The sequence below is a fragment of the Xenopus laevis genome, chromosome 9_10L (genome assembly GCF_017654675.1).
Source record: "Xenopus laevis strain J_2021 chromosome 9_10L, Xenopus_laevis_v10.1, whole genome shotgun sequence".
NCBI lineage: Eukaryota > Metazoa > Chordata > Amphibia > Anura > Pipidae > Xenopus > Xenopus laevis.
In genome coordinates this window covers 17,378,285-17,401,362 of record NC_054387.1, presented here as the reverse complement: position 1 = coordinate 17,401,362, position 23,078 = coordinate 17,378,285, and the positions used below count along the sequence as shown (strand labels likewise).

The 23,078-nt window shown below is 43.5% G+C and overlaps 1 protein-coding gene across 4 annotated transcripts in view; it reads right to left on the bottom strand.

Moving 5' to 3' along the window:
- col20a1.L (collagen, type XX, alpha 1 L homeolog) overlaps positions 1-18,513 on the bottom strand; it is a 45,205-nt gene extending 26,692 nt beyond the window's left edge. The window contains exons 1-16 of one of the 4 annotated variants that reach the window (XM_041576053.1): positions 18,201-18,513; positions 17,212-17,310; positions 7,984-8,094; positions 7,748-7,891; positions 5,585-5,704; positions 5,304-5,471; positions 5,018-5,179; positions 4,628-4,747; positions 3,913-4,077; positions 3,649-3,813; positions 2,081-2,253; positions 1,858-1,987; positions 1,466-1,608; positions 1,190-1,313; positions 861-1,003; positions 25-142 (exon numbers count right to left, since the gene is read on the bottom strand). In XM_041576053.1, coding sequence (XP_041431987.1) covers positions 25-142; positions 861-1,003; positions 1,190-1,313; positions 1,466-1,608; positions 1,858-1,987; positions 2,081-2,253; positions 3,649-3,813; positions 3,913-4,077; positions 4,628-4,747; positions 5,018-5,179; positions 5,304-5,471; positions 5,585-5,704; positions 7,748-7,891; positions 7,984-8,094; positions 17,212-17,287 — 2,062 coding nt within the window. In that variant the 5' untranslated portion in view covers positions 17,288-17,310; positions 18,201-18,513. The remainder of the gene's footprint in view (positions 1-24; positions 143-860; positions 1,004-1,189; positions 1,314-1,465; positions 1,609-1,857; positions 1,988-2,080; positions 2,254-3,648; positions 3,814-3,912; positions 4,078-4,627; positions 4,748-5,017; positions 5,180-5,303; positions 5,472-5,584; positions 5,705-7,747; positions 7,892-7,983; positions 8,095-17,211; positions 17,311-18,200) is intronic. The other 3 variants (XM_041576052.1, XM_041576050.1, XM_041576051.1) reach the window with 3 other exon arrangements.
- Positions 18,514-23,078: the final 4,565 nt, after the last annotated feature.

The window sequence follows — 23,078 nt, the reverse complement described above, 5'->3', positions numbered from 1 at the left end:
CCCCTAATTTTATCTATCACTTACACGTTGTCACATTTCCAGTGATGGCCCCTCCATGCCAGGTAGTCACAGTGACTGAGTATAACATCTGAGAGATCAGCGGCTTCAGGGTTACGAATGAGGCATCCTCAGGCACTTCAACCTACAGGGGGCACAGAGAGACTGTGTGGGGCACAAACTGGCAGTATAATATGGGCACATTCTAGCAGCACAATTATATTCCCTCATTCAAATATAGCCAGTACCTGATATGCACTCAAGCAACTGTCTCATAATACATAGGATTATTTACCTAAAAGCTCCATGTACAGTTACAGCTACAGCAGCTCCATAGCCGAGAGCTCAAGGGAACCAGTTCTATATTTGCCCGCACAAGGGTTAAGTGCTCAGGTATAAATGGCATCTGTTCCCCTTTGGGAACCCCCCAATGTGCCTGAGGATTCAGAATATAAATAGAAATCCCTCGTGGGTGCATAATTTAGGGAAACTCAGTCATCTCAAGGATCTGATGTGACAGGGGCCCCCAGCCTGCTCATATTATCCCCCAGAGGGAATGCCGTATCTCTGAGCATGAAACTGACAGGATTTCCCACTCGTATTCAGACTGATAAAGGCAAAATATAAATAGTTTCCCCTTTATCCTCCAGTGCAGCATAATGGAACTATTACTGACACGTATCATTGGCACCTATTCTGTATAAATAACTGGCACCTATTCCTGGCACATACCTGGTAGAGATCACTGGCACAGATATCACTGGCACCTACTCCTGGCACATCCCTAAGTATTACTGGCACAGGTGATAACTATAACTTCAAGGCGGGTGCCATGCCGAAGAGCTGACAATCTACATACAAACCTCTGGGTGCACCGAGCTGCCTGTGTGAGGAAAGTAGGAGACACGATGGGGCTTCCTCTCAGATGATGGTGACTGCCAGTGCACAGTGACACTGCTGTGAGTGACTTCAGAGAAGCGCAGATCATGGGGTGGGCTGGGCGGCTCTGGGAAAATAAATATAGGAAAGAGTAGAATAAATTGAAACTTGTCACTTTTATAAAGATTGGTCAGCCAAGAGTACAGTGTTATTCATGCCATGGGACAGTTATAAATGAGATAGATATAAGGAAGGGCTGGATGCACCAAATATAAATAGAGGAAGAGGTTATGGTGCGGCGGGTCAGTCTTACCAGTGATTTGCTGTAGGGAAGAGAGGTCACTGGTTTCATCTCCGAACACTGCATACACGGTCAGACTATAGAGAGTGTTGGGCACCAGACCAGTCAGCAGCACCTCAGTGCCTTCCACCTTTACCTGAAGAGAAACCCATGTCATGGGGGTTATTACTATTGTACATGTGCTACACTAAAGTTTGGGGCAGTTTTTATAGCAATAGAACCCACCCAGCCCTTGGAAACACTGGAAATAAATAGATGTGGGATATGAGAAATTAACAGATACAGTACCTCATTCACCTTCTCTCCTGGGTCAGACTGAGCAGCGCAGAGAACCAGGTACTGAGCAGCTTCTTCGGAGGCGTGCCAGCGGAGCGCTATGGTGGTGTCTGTAACGTGCTCCACCAACAGAGAGCGGGGCGCAGGCAGAGGTACTGGGGAGAAGCAGAGGACACAAACTGGCCTTACAGGGGGGTTATAGGTTTTCCCCATTCCTGTTAATATTGAAGAGATTTGGTGCAGTCCCAACTTGATGTTGTGTTTGCTACACTCAATAGTTCAGCAGGAAGAAAATGACAGCATTGAGAGCAGAGGAACCTGCTCCCTCTAGGGCTAGAGATTGAAACAACAACAAGGTACATTCCAACAGGCTGCCATTATGGTGCCAGGCTGAAGATACTCACAGGTGGAAGTGATGCCCCTCAGACCAGAGCCAACGCCACTGCCATAAATGGGGAAGACAGACACTAGGTAATCTGTACGAGAGGTCAAGTTTGTAAGGACGGCAGAGGAGGCCGATCCATCTAACACCACCTGGGGGCAGAGAGGGAAATGGAAGATTGGGGTTATTGTGATAATTTCCAGTTACTATTGCCCCTCTATTTCTGGGGTGTGACACAAATTTACCTCTTGGGGTGTCCCTCCCCGTGATGGGTAATACACAATACGATATTTGCGGACTTGATGATGTGGAGGGGTCCAGGAGAGGCGCATGGTTTTGGCTGTCACATCTGAGACCACCAGCTGAGTGGGACTGGGGTGAGGATCAATGAGTTCCTGCAAGGCCACACTATGGGCCCCTGTGAGATAGAGAGATGACAAGGAAAGAAAGGACAGAGTAAGATTTGCATAGAGTACAGGAGCAATCGGAGTAGAGGGTAAATTATTGGCACACTGGTTCCATTATCTTATATCTACTATGGTAAAGTAAGGCAACCAATCAGAGCTTTTAGGCAAGTACCATAGGAAGATATTAGCAGGTTAATTGGCTTCTGATAAAACTGGCTATAGTGAGTGAAAATGTGTAAGATTGTAAGCTCTACTGGGGCAGGGTCAGATAGGAATGTGATAGGGACATTAGATTGTAAGCTCACTAGGACAGGGACTGCTGGTAATGCGATAGGGACCTTAAATTGTAAGCTCACTGGGACCAGGACTGATAGGAATGTGATAGGGACCTTAAATTGTAAGCTCATTGGGACAAGGACTGATAAAAATAAAGTATAATCTCTATAAAGCTCTATGAAACATATTGGTGCAATACAATAACCTTGCACAATATTTCTTCCCCACTAACATTTAATTTGGACACCGTTGTGCAGTTCTGGTGTGTGTATGTGTTGCCTACTTACCTTGTTACAATCAGAAGGTTTTAGTGTATCCCTTGGAAAAGCAGCTGCCATTTTATCCCCGTTTTATCCACAAGGGGAAGAGCTCATACTACATGGAGCTTAATTATTACTAACAAGCTCTCTCATAATACAGCAACCAATAATGTGCTCTTACTGGCCAGTGGGTGGGGCTCATCCCAGAGCAGGAAGCAGAGTAGGAATACAGAGCTGGATAACATCCTACTGCTCTTATTTTACTGAACTGCACTGAAATATCCTTAAAGGTGTTTACACTGCAAGTAATTCACTATAACCTATAAAATGTAATTCCTGAACCAATAACTGTATTTTTTTTGTAGTTATAATATTTGTGTGTAGGCGCCATCTCAGGTAATTTTGTCTGGTCATGTGCTTTCAGAAAGAGCCAGCACTTTAGGATGGAACTGCTTTCTGGCAGGCTGTTGTTTCTCCTACTCAATGTAACTTAAGGAGTCACACTGGGACCTGGATTTTAACTATTGAGTTCTGTTCTTAGATCTAACAGGGAGCTGTTACCTTGTGTCTGTGAGCTGCTTTTTGGTTACCTTCCTATTGTTCTGTTGTTAGGCTGCTGGGGTGGAAAGGGGCGGGGGTTCTATCACTCCAACTTGCAGTACAGCAGTAAAGAGTGACTGAAGTTTATCAGAGCACAAGTCACATGACTGGGGGCAGCTGGGAAACTGACAATATGTCTAGCCCCAGGTCAGGTTTGCTCTTTTGAAAAAGTGATTTCAGTACAGAAATCTACTTGAGCAACACTATTAACTAATGCATTTTGAAAAAAACTTGTTTTTCCATGACATTATCCCTTTAAAGATGTCTTACCCAACTCCTCTTCTCTCCTCTTCACCTTCAGCCTCACGCAGAGAGCGCGTGAGACATGTCCCACCAAGGAGCTGAGCAGGGGGAAATCAGCCACTATGTGCACAGTCAGATCTGTGGGCCCCGAAGCCATTTCTCTCAGCTCTGCCTCATCAGCATTCTTGACACCTGTGTAAGAGCACCAGTAATTGGAATGGGAGAGCTGCAATGGGGATTACAGGGGCCCAGGCAAGTTACCCCCCACAGCAGGATACACCCTGGCTTTACCAATAGTGAAGATATAGATTCCAGCCTCTTTCAAGATCTGTGCTGTTGTGATGGCATCATCTTGGGACTTCCCATCTGTAAGTAGGATCAGCACTTTGCCAGCTTGTTCCCTGGCACCAGCCGCAGCCCTGAGATTCTCTTCCAATACATGAGTGAGAGCCAAACCTGTACACATATAGTAATAATAGTGCCACAACTCAAGCTGTACATATACCTTACTTTTCCTGAACCCAACATGAAAACCACAATACCCTACCTCAGTACAAAAGAACCGTTTCCCCTGGCACCAGTGTACCATCCATCACCCTACTCCTGAATGCTACCCATCACCCTAATCCTGAATTACACCTATCACCCTACACCCATTACCCTTCTCCTAAATTACACCCATCACCCTTCTCCTGAGCAGTACCACGTATCACCCTACTCCTGAATGCTACCCATCACCCTTCTCCTGAATTACACTCATCACCCTTCTCTTGTGGGTGAGCACCAATCTTGGGAGTACCATGCATCACCCTACTCCTGAATGCTACCCATCACCCTTCTCCTCAATTACACCCATCACCATTCTCCTAAGCACCACAGAGCACCAATCTCCAGAGTACCACATATCACCCTACTCCTGAATGCCACCCATCACCCTACTCCTGAATGCATTACAGCACCATTCTCCTGAGAACCACAGAGCACCCATAAGAGTCAGTCAATATACCAGTGAAAGTATTTCCTCCTCTGTATTTCAGTCTCTTCACCGCCTCCAACACTTCGGCCTTAGATGAATAGGTGTTTAGATCCCATTCTGTCTGTGGCTCCCCGCTGTATTGGGAGACCCCTGTATGGGAACAAGGGGAGGTAGAGGTGGTAAGAAATATCATGAATAGAAAATCTAAGCTAGTCCTTGTGTTTCTGGGCATTATAGATATTGACATTCATGTTGTAGGTGTGTCTATCAGACTCTAGATGCCGAGAGCTTGCCGAGAGCAGTATCTGAAAACCAGTGGTGTTTGATCTCTATACACTAAATATATATTCCCTGCACATTGAACATTCTGGCTCGGTTATAGTAATTTTGCCAAAGTAACACAGCATTGTAAGAGATGACCTATCCGAATCTTGTCCCGGGAGATATGCAGCGGGCTGAGTATCCCCCCTAGGAAGTTCTTGATCAGCCTGAAGTTAGTCCTGCCCACACTCCATGAACTGTCGATAAGTAGCACTATGTCCCACTCCAAAACTGTATCACAGTGGTACTGATGCCCCCAGCCTGGAAAGACAAAAAGTCATGACACTGAAGGCTATCTGAGGATACTGGGAGACATAGTTTAAACAATACAGAAGAAACATTGTAGTAATGTCTATTAGGATATGCAATATACATGATCTGTTACCTCTCTTTGGGGTGCTGGCGGTAGCCAGCATCTCCCTCTCAGCCTTGGACTGATTCCGCTGGGCTATTCTGGGTGGAAGGGTTGAATTTTCAAGGCTTGGTCTCTTTCCATCTTGGCTCTGGGATCCTTTGGCTGGGATCACTATCAGCTCCTTCTCGGTTTCCCTATCTAGCAGAAAGCACTAATGAGTATTGGAATGTTCCATCCTGCCCTTACCTTTTCCCCCTCAGTCTGTGAGTAGAATGGACCTGATCTGCCCCCATCTCAACCAAGTCACAGACCTGAAGCTCCAAAGCTCCCTTTAGGGGTAGGTGAGTTCTCGGTGTCATTGGGCCTAGAAACAGCAGGTTCCTCCTCACTTGCCTTCTTGCTGCTCCTCACCTGCGTCTTTAAATCTTCTACTGTAAAGAGAAAGCAAAGGTTGGGGGTAAAGGGTGGGATTTCCTGGGTCAGGGCAGGTAGGTGTTTAGTTCTCTTTAAGGGCATAACATAAGCAAAGAGTAAGTACCAGTCATTGCCGAGTCTGTGTCACACAGTTCTACCGACAATACTAAATACCCAGTGCTATGTGTCACTGTGTGTTACTATGTGTGACTATATATTACTGTATGGCTTTGTGTGTTACTCAGTATTACTATTTCTTATGCAGTGCTACTCAGTGACTATCACTATTTGTTACTGAGGGTTACTCGCTGTTACTATGTGTTAGTTGGTGTGACTATTTGTTGCTGTGTGTTACTCTGTATTACTATTTGTTACTCAGTGTTATGTGATAATCTGTGTTAGTATGTGTTACTCAGTATGACTATGTGTTACTGTGTGTTACTCAGTGTGTTATTCTGCATTACTATTTGTTACTCAGTGATACTATGTGTTACTTCGTGTTACTATGTGTTACTTGGTGTGTTACTCAGTGTAACTATGTGTTACTCTGTGTTAGTATGTGTTACTTGGTATGACTATGTGTTACTGTGTGTTACTCAGTGTTACTATTTGTTACTCAGTGTTACTATTTGTTACTCTGTGTTATTATGTGTTACTGTGTGATGTTCTGCATTACTATTTATTACTCAGTTTTACTATGTGTTACATGGTGTTACTATGTGATGCTTGGTGTGTTACTGTGTGTTACTGTTTGTAAGTCAGTGTTACTACAGGTATTTGTTACTGGGTGTTACTACGTGTTACTTGGTGTGTTACTGTGTGTTACTCAGTGTTACTGTTTGTTACTTGGTGTTACTCTTCCAGTGTTACTATGTGTTACTCTGTGTTAGTATGTGTTACTCAGTGTAAGTATGTGTTACTGTGTGTTACTCTGTATTACTATTTGTTATTTAGTGTTACTATATATTACTATGTGTTACTATGTGCTTTTGCAAACGCAGGCTACAGGGGGAGAGCATTAATAATCCATGTGTGCCTGCAAACAGAAAGTAAAGGGGAAAATAAAGTGACCAGTGAGATTTAATAGTTGGGCTTCCCAGGACTAATGAGAAGCTGTTGGCTGTGTTTAATTAGGGAGAGAGAATGTTCTGCTTTTCTATGGAATAAGAGCAATAATGATGAGTTCAGAGAGTTGCCCTGAACACCAAGGAACAGAGCTAGGGCCCGTCTCTCCCATCATAAAGGCACGCACTGCTCAGATAATGATCCCAGCACGGAGCTGCTATAATAACAATCCAATAAAGTGACAACTGGGGGTTATGTTCTGAGCCGAGAAACATCTCACTGTAATAAAATCGACATCAATGGAAACAGTTTCATGTACCAGATACAATAATCTGGGTTGTCAAATTAAATGGATAGTTCAGCAAAGCTGATCCTGTAGAGGATACTGAGGTACTGGTGCCCTGGGTATGTGCCAGCCTACACATTGCTGCCCCTGCAATTTCCATTCGCACCCTGTGTATGTGCTAGCCTACAGCCTGCTGCCTATGCAATTTCCATTTGCACCCTGTGTATGTGCCAGCCTACAGCCTGCTGCCCATGCAATTACCATTCACAACCTGTGTATGTGCCAGCCTACAGTCTGCTTCCCATGCAATTTCCATTTGCACTCTGTTTATGTGCCATCCCAAAGCCTGGTGGCCATGCAAATTCCATTTGCACCATGTGTATGTGCTACCCTACAGCCTGCTGCCCATGCAATTACCATTCGCACCATGTGTATGTGCCAGCCTACAACCTGCTGCCCATTCAATTTCTATTTGCACCCTGTGTATGTGCCAGCCTACAGCCTGCTGCCCATGCAAATTCCATACCCTGTTTATCCTTACCCTGTATGTTGTTCCTACCATCGGTCTTCCATGGCCAAGCAGAAGCCACATTAAAGCAGTGACCTTTCTTCGTGGATATCAGAATTTGCCCCAAAAATGGGAACCATTGCATTGAAGGGATGCCCCACTGTGCCCACCTGATACTCACTAATGAATACTGATACTCACTAATGAAGCGCCTCTTAGCTAGCAGAATGTCCTGTCCTCCCTGAATCACGTGAATCTGTAGGATGTATTCCTTCTCTGGTGCCAGGCCCCCCACAGTAACCTTAGGGGTTTTGGTTTTCAGCATCACCTCTTGTTCAGGGTCTCCTGAAATCAAAGTTTGGGTTGGGGTGTGTGGTAGAGCTTTGGGGGGTGGGGTGGTTACAACTTTCCCTTTCCTTTCCCCAGTCTCTCCTTACCAGTCACAGGTTTCACCAGCACCTTGTACCCACTGCTGAGCCCCTCGGATTCCTTCCACTTCATCTGCAGTCGATCCTCAGAAAGCACAGCAAGGCGTAACCGTGCAGGGCCTGCGTGATAAGAGGGGCAGTGAATTAACCTCAGAATTTTGAGGGCCCCCCAACCCCCAGGTGCAACAGAGGTGTACAGCCATTACTGAACTACAACAGAATCCTCCACTTTGTTGGATACCGTTTATAGTACTAAACCGCCATGGGCTATGGCAGTCCTGTCCAGCTTCTGTGGTACAGAGGGCCGGAATTTTTCTGGCCTACATGGTGGAGGGCCAATAATGGAAGCCAGTGTTGACTACTCCCTATTTTTAAACCACACCCATGTTACCACAAGACCATGTCCACATTAATGGTGGTAGCACTCCAAAAAACCAAATGATTGGTGCTCACTGCAGGGATATCATTTATTATCCATGTAAAACAAACGTCGTATACAGACATACAGTACCCTTAAATCTGTGCTGCCTCCTCCCCTGTGGATAATCCACGCTGTCGTAATCACGCCAGCGCGCCTGCGCCTTTAAGAAATGCACACGCACAGCGTGCGCCCTAGGGGGACCGGAACCAGGAAGGAACAGGGAGCACAGCGGGAGTCCACGCCGAGGATGCGGCGCTGGACCCCGCTGCCCACTAGACCACCAGGGTAAGTTATTTTCCTTAGAGGCAGGCAGAATATGGTACACCTAAGGAGATTAGGACAGGCAGAGTATGACACACACAGGGAGCCTAGGACAGGCAGAACATGGCACACACAGGGAGTATAGGGCAGACAGAGTATAGCACACACAGGGAGCATAGAGCAGGCAGAGTATGGTACACCTAAAGAGAGTAGGACAGGCAGAGTATGGTACACACAGGGAGCATAGGGCAGGCAGAGTATGGCACACACAGGGAGTATAGGGCAGGCAGAGTATGGCACACACAGGGAGTAAAAGGCAGGCAGAGTATGGCACACACAGGGAGCATAGGGCAGACAGAGTATGGTACACCTAAGGATAGTAAGACAGGCAGAGTATGGCACACGCAGGGAGCATCGGGCAGGCAGAACAGAGCAGGACACAGGGAAACCAGGACAAGTCTAAAGGTCAGGGCACACGCTCAAATTCGGCGACTAATCTCCTGAGCTGCCTTCCGTCGGCTAGAATGTAAATTGCCGGCGGGATGGCACTCATGCTTTGTTTTCTGAAGTCGCCCGAAGTTGCCTCACGAGGTATACCCACTGCACCAGAAGAAGGACCGACGAGTTCCGAAACATGTTGTGCTATGCACCTTGAATAAAATTAATTTAAGAAACTGAACCCATCTGCTCTTGGAGGATTACGTGTGTGAACAATACAGGGGATTACAGTGTGAATTTGAGGTGTAAACAATGCAGGGGCCAGTTAATCTTAAATCTTACATATGGTAAGCAAACACAGCAGGCAAACTTTTATGTGGTGGGCCACACAAGGGTGGTCGCAAGCCTCCAATTGGACAGCCCTGGGCTACGTTATATATTGTACAGTATTGCTGACATCTTGTGGCCATAAAACAGAATGCAGCTGTTTATATTGTGGAAGTCAAAGGATATTTTGTCACTTTCCCATGTAGGTAAGTAAAAGTGTAACTGTGTTTTCCTATCTTCTGGTGTCCTGGTGTAAGGCTACTGCAAATTACTTTAGAATCAGGAAGTGCCCAGTGCAAAAGAAAACTGTTTCAGGACAGATTGAAAGAACACAGGAGATTTCAGTCTGTCTGTGCTCCAGGCAGTTTGTCTCTCATTCAATAGACTCCTGATAGTGCCAAGAGATCCTCCTGTTTCCTCTCATCAGGGGTCATTTAGTGACCTTGCATCTACACCAGTGATGGGCGAATTTATTTGCCAGGGGTGAATTTGCGGCGAATTCTCGCTTTTCGCCGCCGGTGAATAAACTAGAAAATTTGCCGGCAAAAGTTAACGGACACCTGTTGCTGGCACCCATTTTGACACCGGCAAATTGTCGACAGTGTAAAAAATTTTGTTTTGCAAATTTTTCGCCCATTTCGAGAACTTCACGGGAAATTCACAAATTCGTGGCGAATCGAAACTGGACAAATTCGCCCATCACTACTCTACACTCCCAATGACCCATTCTCAGCCCTGACTCCTCACAGACACATCACTGAGTCTGTTACTATACTTAACACAGACACAAGCAATTGCTGCTTCTATTTTTATAACTTATAGTAAATTCCAAGAACAACTCATGGTATCCTGATCTTACCACATAGACATATAAGATTCTGCTGTAAGGGGATGCTGGGAGTTGTAGTTTAAGGACAGGTTCAAGACATTGCTATACAGAGAATTGGCATCAAGACAATACTGCAGGACTAAACAAATTATGTGTAAGAAATGTCTCTCTCTCTCCCTCCTTCCCTTTCACTGTTTCAAGTGCTGATTTCTCACCACAATCTGTGCTGCACTGTGAGTCTGCCATAAGGAATTACTCACACCCCACTTCCCTGCAGCTGTACCCGGGCTGCACAGACCCAGCTGGAGAGCCCTGTCTGTGGCTCCAAATTAGCCTTGTACCCTGCGGAGCTTCCTAAATGAACCATATCTCTGTATCCATGCATAGCATATACACAGGTGCCCCGAATAATAAGCAGCTCAGATGCAATTTTACATTCCGAGTCCGTGTAACTAGGAATCACTTCTCTGATCTGCACTGTAACCAAGACACTGGAGCCAACACCGCCGCCTCTGATCTGTCAGTCTGTCTGTCCCACCAGGGGATATTAACATGCACTATAAATACAAATATGCTTCCAGCTTTGAGAGATCAGTGTAACCCCATATCATATATGCACATAATGTAACTGTATAATATATAGACACAGATATACCCCCCATCTTTCCTCCAACCACTGTCACAGTGTAACCCCCATATCATATATGCACATAATGTAACTGTATAATATATAGGCACAGATATACCCCCATCTTTCCCCCAACCACTGTCACAGTGTAACCCCCATATCATATATGCACATAATGTAACTGTATAATATATAGACACAGATATACCCCCATCTTTCCTCCAACCACTGTCACAGTGTAACCCCCATATCATATTAAGATTTTGCCAAAGCGTTTGATACTGTGCCCCACAAACGACTGCTTTCTAAACTAAGGTCTGTTGGGCTTAATTAAGTCGTTTGCATATGGATAGGAAACTGGCTACAAGATCGGGTACAGAGGGTGGTTGTTAATGGTACAATCTCTATTTCGATTAAGGTTCTTAGTGGGGTCCCTCAGGGCTCGGTATTGGGCCCACTTTTGTTTAACTTGTTCATTAATGACTTAGGGGAGGGTGTTGTAAGTAATTATCAGTTTTTGCAGATGACACAAAATTATCCAGCCCAATTAATTCCATCCAGGATGTGGCACTTGCAACAGGATCTTGACATTGACAAACTGGCAATCTGGGCAGCTAAGTGGCAAATGAGATTCAATGTTTATAAATGTAAAGTCATGCACCTGGGATGTAAAAATATCCAGCCACTTATACCCCTAATGGGACTGCACTAGGCAAATTCATTATGGAAAAGGACCTTGGAGATGATAAACTTGGCTGTAGCAAGCAATGCCAGTCAGCAGCATCAAGGGCAAATAAAGTCTTGAGCTGTATTAAAGGAGAACTAAAGCCTAACTAAAGAAGTAGCTAGAAATGTTGTACATTATGTTTTGTGCTTCTTTACCAGCCCAAGGCAACCACAGCCCTTTAGCAGTTAAGATCTGGGTCTCCAAAGATGCCCCAGTAGCTCCCCATCTTCTTTTTTGCTGATTTACTGCATGTGCTCTGAGCTGCTGTCACTTACTCAGCTTAGGGACCCACTCACAATATACAGTACACATAGAATAGAAATGTCACAATATAAGGCTGATTAGTAATTAATACATACAGATAATTACTACATGGCAGCACAGAAACCAGTGCAATTAGCATCAGAATTTAATAATCAGCCCTGTAGCATCATCTTATATTACAGGCCAACCTCATTTTCTACTGGATAATTAGTGACGAGCCCTAAGCTTAGCTTCTCAACAGCTGCTCAGAGCCCACTGAGCATGTGAGTGTCACAGACACTTTCCAAGATGGTGACCCCCTGTGACAAGTTTGAAGTCCTGGATCTATTGAGAAGTTGAAACTTTAGCCTCGTGCAATAAGTTCTGTATATAAAATATGGCATTTTAAGCCATATTCGTTTTTATGGTTTAGTTCTCCTTTAAAAGGGGCATCGATTCGCGGGAGGAGAGGGTCATTCTTCCACTTTATAGAGCACTGGTAAGGCCCCATCTAGAATATGCCGTACAGTTAAGAAGGCACTTAAGGGGGGATATCATAACTATGTATAAATATATAAGGGGATCATATAATAATCTCTCTAATGCTTTATTTACCAGTAGGTCTTTCCAGCTGCCACAAGGTAACCCATTCCAATTAGAAGAAAAGAGGTTCTGCCTAAATATTCGGAAAAGTTTTGTTACAGTGAGAGCTGTGAAGATGTGGAATACTCTCCCTGAATCAGTGGTACAGGTTACATAGTTACATAGTTAAATTGGGTTGAAAAAAGACAAAGTCCATCAAGTTCAACCCCTCCAAATGAAAACCCAGCATCCATACATACACCCCTCTCTACTTTTAATTAAATTCTATATACCCATACCTATACTAACTATAGAGCTTAGTATCACAATAGCCTTTGATATTATGTCTGTCCAAAAAATCATCCAAGCCATTCTTATAGTCATTAACTGAATCAGCATCACAACATCACCCGGCAGTGCATTCCACAACCTCACTGTCCTGACTGTGAAGAACCACCTACGTTGCTTCAAATGAAAGTTCTTTTCTTCTAGTCTAAAGGGGAGGCCTCTGGTACAGTGATCCACTTTATGGGTAAAAAGGACCCCTGCCATTTGTCTATAATGTCCTCTAATATACTTGTAAAGTGTAATCATGTCCCCACGCAAGCGCCTTTTTTCCAGAGAAAACAACCCCAACCTTGTCAGTCTACCCTCATAATTTAAGTCTTCCGTCCCTCTAACCAATTTAGTTGCACGTCTCTGCACTCTCTCCAGCTCATTTATATCCCTCTTAAGGACTGGAGTCCAAAACTGCACTGCATACTCCAGATGAGGCCTTACCAGGGACCTATAAAGAGGCATAATTATGTTTTCATCCCTTGAGTTAATGCCCTTTTTTATGCAAGACAGAACTTTATTTGCTTTAGTAGTCACAGAATGACACTGCCCAGAATTAGACAACGTGTTATCTACAAAGACCCCTAGATCCTTCTCATTTAAGGAAACTCCCAACACACTGCCATTTAGTGTATAACTTGCATTTATATTATTTTTGCCAAAGTACATAACCTTGCATTTATCAACGTTGAACCTCATTTTCCAGTTTGCTGCCCAGTTTTCCAGTTTAGACAGATCACTTTGCAAAGTGGCAGCATCCTGCATGGAACCTATAGTTCTGCACAATTTAGTATCATCTGCAAAAATAGAAACAGTACTTTCAATGCCCACCTCCAGGTCATTAATAAACAAGTTGAAAAGCAAGGGACCTAGTACAGAGCCCTGCGGTACTCCACTAACAACACTGGTCCAATTAGAAAATGTTCCATTTACCACCACTCTTTGTAGTCTATCTTTTAGCCAGTTCTCTATCCAGGTACAAATACTATGTTGCAGGCCAACATTCCTTAATTTAACCAGTAACCTTTTGTGTGGCACTGTATCAAATGCTTTAGCAAAATCTAAGTAAATCACATCCACTGCCATCCCAGAATCGAGGTCTCTACTTACATTCTCATAAAAAGAAATTAAGTTAGTCTGGCAAGATCTATTACGCATAAAACCATGCTGGCACAAACTCATAGTATTATGATTTGCTATGAAGTCCAGTATCTTATCCTTTATTAAACCTTCGAAAAGCTTTCCTACCACTGACGTCAGACTAACTGGCCTATAGTTTTGAGGCTGAGAACGGGATCCTTTTTTGAATAGAGGCACCACATTAGCAATTCGCCAGTCTCTCGGCACTATGCCAGATCTCGATGAATCCTGAAAAATTAAGTAAAGAGGTTTGGCAATCACAGAGCTAAGCTCGCTAATTATCGTTGATACATTAGATAGCTTTAAGAAGGAGGTTGGATGGTGTTTAGCAAGTGAGGGAATACAGGGTTATGGGAGATAGCTCATAGTACAAGTTGATCAGTGGACTTGTCCAACTACGACTGAGTAGTGCTGGAGATGTAACTTGGAAACAGGGACATATAAACATATATGGTTTACATGTCCGGGTATTATTCCATATTGGACTAAGGTAGTTGAGAGGATAAATAAAATAACAGGATCGGAATAACATCACTCAAACATTACTTTATTACTGTTTCATATATATAACAGACAAAATAAAATGATAACAGATAGATTAACATTACATTTATAACATGCAGCAATTGCTATGATACCAAAAAAATGGAAGCTACAGGCGCCTCCATTAGAAATCGAATGGAGGAACCTTGTGGAAGAAACTAGGAATTATGATCTTACTGCATAATAATATGCCACAATACTCCCAGATATGGAGGCCTTGGTTAGACAACTTGAATTTGGGGAATTAATCCGTATAAGGTTGAAACGGGTAAAGGTAAAATTGGGCTGTTAATCAAAATATTGTATAAAACTGACTCAAGGTGAATCTCTGTTACTCAATACGTCAATACTCTGATTGAACTTGATGTGAATTCCCTAGTCCCCCCTTTTCCTTCTGTACCCATTTTACCTTTTTTTTAATCAAAATTAATAAAGAGAGATTTAAAAAAAAAAAAGAAATATGTTAAAATTGATGGACGTGTGTCTTTGTTCAACCTAATTTACTATGTATATATGCACATAATGTAACTGTATAATATATGCGCACATATATAAACTAAACAATTATAATTCAAAGGGAAAGACATTCAGCAGCCTGAACTGAATTTAGAGGAATCTTACCCTACATTTCAGTACATAAATCGCACCACAAAAAAAGACAGCAGGCAGACGAATGGAGGCCACGGGAGAGAAGTTATTTTCAGATCTCCCGGGTGCATCTCATCAAAAAGGAAGAGGAAACGGAGGCATCATGTATTAGTGAGAGATTGGGCCCCAGTCTGTCAGGTGCAGGAGCCCCGAGGGAACAGTTAGAGAAACTATCAAGACAGGTCTGAGCTGTGAAAATGTTCAGAGCTGGAGGGGCCACAACACATTTCTCAGCAATTTCAGCCAATTCAGGAAGCACAGTGCTCTGAACTCAAAGTTGATAGCAGTACCCTACAGTCACCCTATCCAGGGCAGGATTTACACAGCTGGCACCCCTAGGCCCGCTGTCGTTTGTCGCACCCCGTCCCTCCCTTTTATTCACTCAAATTTTCATTATTGGAAATGCACAGAAATTTTTTTTTGGCGCGCAACGCCATACAAGTCTATGGGCATAATTTCAGAGGCAAAACAAGGCGAAAAAATCGCCCATCCCTAATTGGGAATAGAGCAATGGGGATTGGTGCACGGGAGATTGCACGGGTGGGCAGCATGCCACCCTGGGTTCATCTGTGGTCCTGATTTTCTATGTACCACTGACCTACCCCTGTCTGGGCTGGTTACATCTGTGGCTCCTCATTCTGTATGTATGTACCCCTCATCTTCCACACTGTATGGGCAGGGTCCATCTGTAGTTCCTGATTCAATATTTACCCCTCACCTTCCCCTCTGTCTGGGCTAGTTACATCTGTGGTTCTTCACCCTGTATGTACCACTCACCCTCCTCTTTGTTTTCACAGTGTACATCTGTGTTTTTTTCATGCTAATCCCTTACATTCCCCCCTCTGTCTGGGCAGGATCCATCTGTGGATAGACATTCTCTATGTACCCCTCACCTTCCACTCTGCCTCGCAAGATCCATTTGTCAGTGCTTATTCTGTATATAAAGGGCCAACTTGGGAGATAACACTTGGATATTGAGACTTTTGGCACAATTTGTCCTTTTCAATCCCTTAATTCTATATACTTCATTTCTTGAATGTCCTGGCAGGATAGTGTTTAATACACACATGGAAACCCCCCACATACAGGCCCCTCTCTGATTTTGGCCTGGGGGAACTTTGTCTCTTCCCTCCATATTTAAGAACAGAGTCATTGTCTCCTGAGTGTCACGTGTTTCCTGGGAGATTAACCCTTTCCCAGAAGAAACAAGGGGATAAACATGGAGCCTGCAGTATGTTGGGGACACAGGCACCAGACCATAATTCGCAGAGGATTTCCGTCCAGTGCTCACTTTAGAAAAGAGCATCCTCTCAGCCCAGAAACAAGGGGTGTCTGTCTGCGGGGGACAAAGCGCTGGTTTGTCCCAGTCCCATAAGGGCACGAGCTGCATCACAGCTGGGCTCAGACAAGGGGGACGTGCTTTATTCTAGGGGTCAGAGACTGGGAATGGGACAGTCAGACAACAGACTTGCTGTCCCACCCAGGCACGTGTCGCCCTAAATGTAAGCCCTGGGCAGTGGAAAAAACAAGGGGACAGAAAGTAGTTCAAACACAAAATAAATCCAAATAACAGTGATGAGACTGTTTCACTTCAGCAAGGGCCTCCAGACTGATCAATGGGGTGTAGAAATCAGGATGAGTATATGTAGACACATTCTGCTTCTCTTTCTCCTATCCCTGCAGTGTAAAGTGCAATCTCTTAGGGCCAGAATAACTGAAAGGCAGACCAAATCTTGCTTCTTATAATTTTAACCCTATTATGCCCACCAACAAGGCCTCCAAAACTGACTAAGCAAGGGCCCCTGACCTGACAAAACACTATTAAAAGTAGAAACAAAAGATTGACCCCACATTTAGTGCCCTAGCTAGCCCTGTGCTTCTGATCGGATCCACAACTTCAGAGTTGCCCTTTGGGCTGAAAGGTTCCGTCTAACCCAATACAACAAAAATGTCAGGCCCTCCAGTTACCAGCCCACCAGCACCCGGATGTAGCATTGCCCATGAGGGAGCAGGAGGTCCAAAATATTAATGCAACAAAAATAAAATTAAGCTTATCTGCCTCCCACCCCGGCCTTAATGGCCACAAAAGCAGCCCAGTTCTCTATATGTTTTACCTTGAGTCTGAATGCTCCACATGATCTGGGCCATTATCATGATGCTGACAAGCAGTAGGGCAGCTCTAATCTTCATCGCTGATCTGGAGGGGCAGATTGCTAGGTGTTTGTATGGAAATAAAGCGCAATTTACAGTCATTTCTTAAACTCTCCCCTGACCCCACATACACATGTGCCCCATACCCACCCTAGTGGCTCCTTATGTGCATTTAATGGAAGAAGTTACAAGAGATAAAAAAATAGCCCAATCTTGAGTTGGTGTTGGCTGTTCTTAAACTATAGATGTGAACATCTTCTGCCTGTGCATCACCTCTATTGTTTACTTCACTGTAACAAATGCCTTAAATACATTTACAAGGGAGCTGTCATTTATATATACCTGTTAACAAACTGTTCAATTTTTGGGTAGGGCCCCTGTCCCCCTATGGTAGCGTAAAGCAGTGGATGGGGTAGCCAGATTTGGGGAGAATGTTTATAGGATGTCCACAGTAACCTATTTGGATAGTAGCCCAGTGGATGTTGAAATTTTCAGTAACACTTTACACCTTTAGTCAGGTGCCCCTTAGCTCATAACAAAGTTACAGATATATAGAAACATTGGGGTAACAGTCACCCTGCTTTACTTCCAGGGGTACCCAGGGCACAAATAAGCACTCACCCCAAATGTCATCCTAACTGGCCTTCAAACTGGGCCCCCCTTAGCTCATAACAAGGTTACAGATGTATAGAAACATTGGGTTAACAGTCACCCTGCTATAGTTCCAGGGGTACCCAGGGCACAAATAAGCACTCACCCCAAATCTCACCCTAACTGGCCTTCAGGCTGGGCCCCCTTAGCTCATAACAAGGTTACAGATATATAGAAACATTGGGACCAGGATTAGATGTGTGCAGATTGGAATAAAAGGAATTGACTTGTCCATACAAATGCTTAAAAGGCAGACTTTGTGCAGCTAATAAAGTGCAAACCCCCAAAATGTAGCCCTTACCTGTCGGCAATTGTCAGCTCTTTCAGGCACTGCAGTTTTACTGGTCTCTCAAACTCTGCCTTGTGTATAGCGCAGGGAAGGAGGCATCCCAATCTTCTTACATAATTTTAAGACTGTGTGTGCCTCTTTCTATCTTGTCTCTTATTGGGATGGGACAGTCATACTGACATCACCCCCCCGCCCATCCTGAAACCTCATCTCCCTGAAATGCACTATAAACTCACTCAACCAGGAAAAAACAGGATTCCATAGTGATCTACTTCCACCCACATAAACCCATATCATATATGCACATAAAGTAACTGTATAATATATAGACACAGATATACCCCCATCTTTCCCCCAACCACTGTCACAGTGTAACCCCCATATCATATATGCACATAATGTAACTGTATAATATATAGGCACAGATATACCCCCATCTTTCCTCCAACCACTGTCACATTGTAACCCCCATATCATATATGCACATAATGTAACTGTATAATATATAGACACAGATATACCCCCATCTTTCCTCCAACCACTGTCACAGTGTAACCTCCATATCATATATGTACTGTACATAATGTAACTGTATAATATATAGACACAGATATACTCCCATCTTTCTCCAACCGCTGTCACAGTGTAACCCCCATATCATATATGCACATAATGTAACTGTATAATATATAGACACAGATATCCCCCCATCTTTCCTCCAACCACTGTCACAGTGTAACCCCCATATCATATATGCACATAATGTAACTGTATAATATATAGACACAGATATACCCCCATCTTTCCTCCTACCACTGTCACAGTGTAACCCCCATATCATATATGTACTGTACATAATGTAACTGTATAATATATAGACACAGATATACCCCCATCTTTCCTCCAACCACTGTCACAGTGTAACCCCCATATCATATATGCACATAATGTAACTGTATAATATATAGGCACAGATATACCCCATCTTTTCTCCAACCACTGTCACAGTGTAACCCCCATATCATATATGCACATAATGTAACTGTATAATATATAGACACAGATATACCCCCATCTTTCCTCCAACCACTGTCACAGTGTAACCCCCATATCATATATGCACATAATGTAACTGTATAATATATAGACACAGATATCCCCCCATCTTTCCTCCAACCACTGTCACAGTGTAACCCCCATATCATATACCGTATATACTCGTGTATAAGCCGACCCGCGTATAAGCCGTGGTACCTAATTTTACCTATGAAAACTGGGAAAATTTATTGACTCGTGTATAAGCCTAGGGGAAGAACTGGCAAAATAAGTTTAGGGAAGATCAGGTGTCTTTGGTGTTGCCCAGCATTTTCACTGACAATAATATGGTATTCCCCCAGATTCAGATTTCAGTAAAGAAATCCTCACGGCCCATTTGATCTGCCAACGCGCCCACCCACCAATGAAGAAACAGTATGCTTGTTTAAAGATCAACTTTGTAGAAGCGCAATGCTTCCTGCTTTTTCTCACTGTGTCTTCATTAGTGGGGAGTAAAGGCAGTTCAGTCAGCAGTCATGGCTGGCAGGAAAGTGTTATTGTGACAACAAGTTCATAGCAATACACATAGCGAGCAGACACATCTGTTCCATAACTCTAGCTCTATCTATCCCTTCCTGCCCCAGTAAGATCGCTGTTTAGGAGAGCCGGGTGCTGACAGCTAGTGACTAGGCCACAAAACCCAGAGGCTGGAGTTACAGTTTAGAGCAGCGCCGTCCGCTTTCCTTTGCCTGTCAGACCCTGCTGGGGGCAGGCTTAGACGGAGACCAAGCCCGTAATAACCCTGCACTTTAAAATGGAATGTGAAGCTCATTTACCATGTTGGTGCTCGGCTTCCCAGGTGAGTGGCGAGTGGCGCTTTCCGCTTCTTGGACTCTCTTGCGATCTCGCTCCTGCGCAATGAGGCCGCGGCCTGTGGTAGAAGGTGAGAGGGGACGCCAGGCACGGGGAGGCAGTGCGGGGCCGCACACACAGGCAACATTCTGTTCCGCACAGAGAAAGGGGCAGCGATCTTTAAACACGCCTACTGTTTCTTCATTGGTGGGTGGGCAGGTTAGGCAGAACAGACGGGCCTTGAGTGCTGAGCTGAATCTGGGGGAATCCACGGACAGGCAACCTAACGGCAGCAAAACGGTAAAAAAAAAAATAATGTTTTCCTAAAATGCTGACCCGTGTATAAGCCGAGGTAGACTTTTTCAGCACATTTTGGATGCTGAAAAACTTTCGGGTTCGGTTAACTGTCAACAGTGTACCCTCCCATATGCATATATGCTTCATAAACTGTAACTGTATAATTAGGCACATATATACCCCATCTGTCCCCTGGCAACTCTGTCACGTGGTCTTAATCCCTATATCATATATGCACATAATGTAACTGTATAATATATAGGGACTAACACGATACTACCCCCATCTTTCCTCCAACCAGCTCCAGTGTGATATTGTGATAACTCCACAGTCTATATATGGTAGTACCCCAACTAAACTGTCTTCATATACCCACTCCATACCCCACTGTCACACAGCTGTAACCCCCAATATCATATATGCACATAATGTAACTGTATAATATATAGGCACAGATTATACCCCCATCTTTCTCCAACCACTGTCACAGGTAACCCCCATATCATATATGCACATAATGTAACTGTATAATATATAGGCACAGATATACCCCCATCTTCCTCCAACCACTGTCACAGTGTAACCCCCATATCATATATGCACATAATGTAACTGTATAATATATAGGCACAGATATACCCCCATCTTTCCTCCAACCACTGTCACAGTGTAACCCCCATATCATATATGCACATAATGTAACTGTATAATATATAGGCACAGATATACCCCATCTTTTCTCCAACCACTGTCACAGTGTAACCCCCATATCATATATGCACATAATGTAACTGTATAATATATAGGCACAGATATACCCCCATCTTTCCCCAACCACTGTCACAGTGTAACCCCCATATCATATACAGTATGCACATAATGTAACTGTATAATATATAGACACAGATATACCCCCATCTTTCCTCCAACCACTGTCACAGTGTAACCCCCATATCATATATGCACATAATGTAACTGTATAATATATAGGCACAGATATACCCCCATCTTTCCCCCAACCACTGTCACAGTCTAACCCCCATATTATATATGCACATAATGTAACTGTATAATATATAGACACAGATATACCCCCATCTTTCCTCCAACCACTGTCACAGTGTAACCCCCATATCATATATGCACATAATGTAACTGTATAATATATAGGCACAGATATACTCCCATCTTTCCCCCAACCACTGGTCACAGTCTAACCCCCATATTATATATGCACATAATGTAACTGTATAATATATAGGCACAGATATACCCCCAACTTTCCCCCAACCACTGTCACAGTGTAACCCCCATATCATATATGCACATAATGTAACTGTATAATATATAGGCACAGATATACCCCCATCTTTCCCCCAACCACTGTCACAGTCTAACCCCCATATTATATATGCAGGTTGAGTTTGACTTCAGGTTGAGCTTCCAAGAATACCTTGTACATTAAATAAACAACCCCCCAAATTTCCACCGTGCTGAACCCACAATTTCAATCTACGTAGGCTTGGCCTCTTGGTGTCATTGCCTTTCTTCACAAGGCAACCTCAGGAAAAAATGAAGCACAGCATATGTTTACCCACTATTGATTTACATTATTATCGGTGGAAAATAATTTGGAGATTAGTTGAGGAGAAGAGGAGGTTTATCACAGGCTACTAATATCATCATGTGCCACTGGCCTTAAAAGGGTTGTACACCTTTAAAATAACTTTTAGTATGATGTAAAGAGTGATATTCTGAGATAATTTGCAGTTGGTTTTCATGTTTTATTATTTATGGTTTTTAAGTTATTTACTCCAGCTCTCCAGTTTCAGCAATCTGGCTCTTAGGATTCACGTTACCCTAGCAACTATGCATTGATTTGAACAAGGGACCAGGATATGAATAAGAGAGGGAATGATTAGAAATATGAGTAATAAAAAGTAGCAATAACAACACATTTGTAGCCTTGCAGGGCATTTGTTTTAAATGGGGTCAGTGACCCCCCATGTGAAAGATGGAAAGCGGCAGAAGGAGGCAAATAATTTAAAAACTATAAAAGAAAAAATAAAGACCAATTGAAAAGTTTCTTAGAATTAGCCTTTCTATAACATACTAAAGTGTGAACCACCCCTTTAAGCATTTATCTGCACTAGCCCACCCTGTAGCCAATGGGTATTTTGGCCATAAAGATATTGTATGAGAGGGTCTTTTTTTCATCATATAAAACATGATCTCCTCCCAGCATTTCCTATACAGTTATGGGACCTGTTATCCAGAATGCCCGGGACCTGGGGTTTTCCGGATAACGGAGCTTTCCGTAATTTGGGTCTTCATGCCTTATGTCTACTAGAAAGTCATTTAAACATTAAATAAACCCAATAGGCTGGTTTTGCTTCCAATAAGGATTAATTATATCTTAGTTGGGATCAAGTACAAGCTACTGTTCTATTATTACAGGGAAAAATGAAATCAGTTTTAAAAATTTGGATTATTTGGAGAAAATGGAGTCTATGGGAGACAGCCATTCCGTAATTCTGATCTTTCTGGATATCAGGTTTCCGGATAAGGGATCCTATACCTGTACCTATTTATAAGGACTTACAATGCCAGCACTGGGTCACCAGCTTTGACAACTTGGGATCTCTGCCCAGGTTAAGGATGATCTTGGAAGGAAGCAGGTTGGCACAGGTAGTCATTACACATATG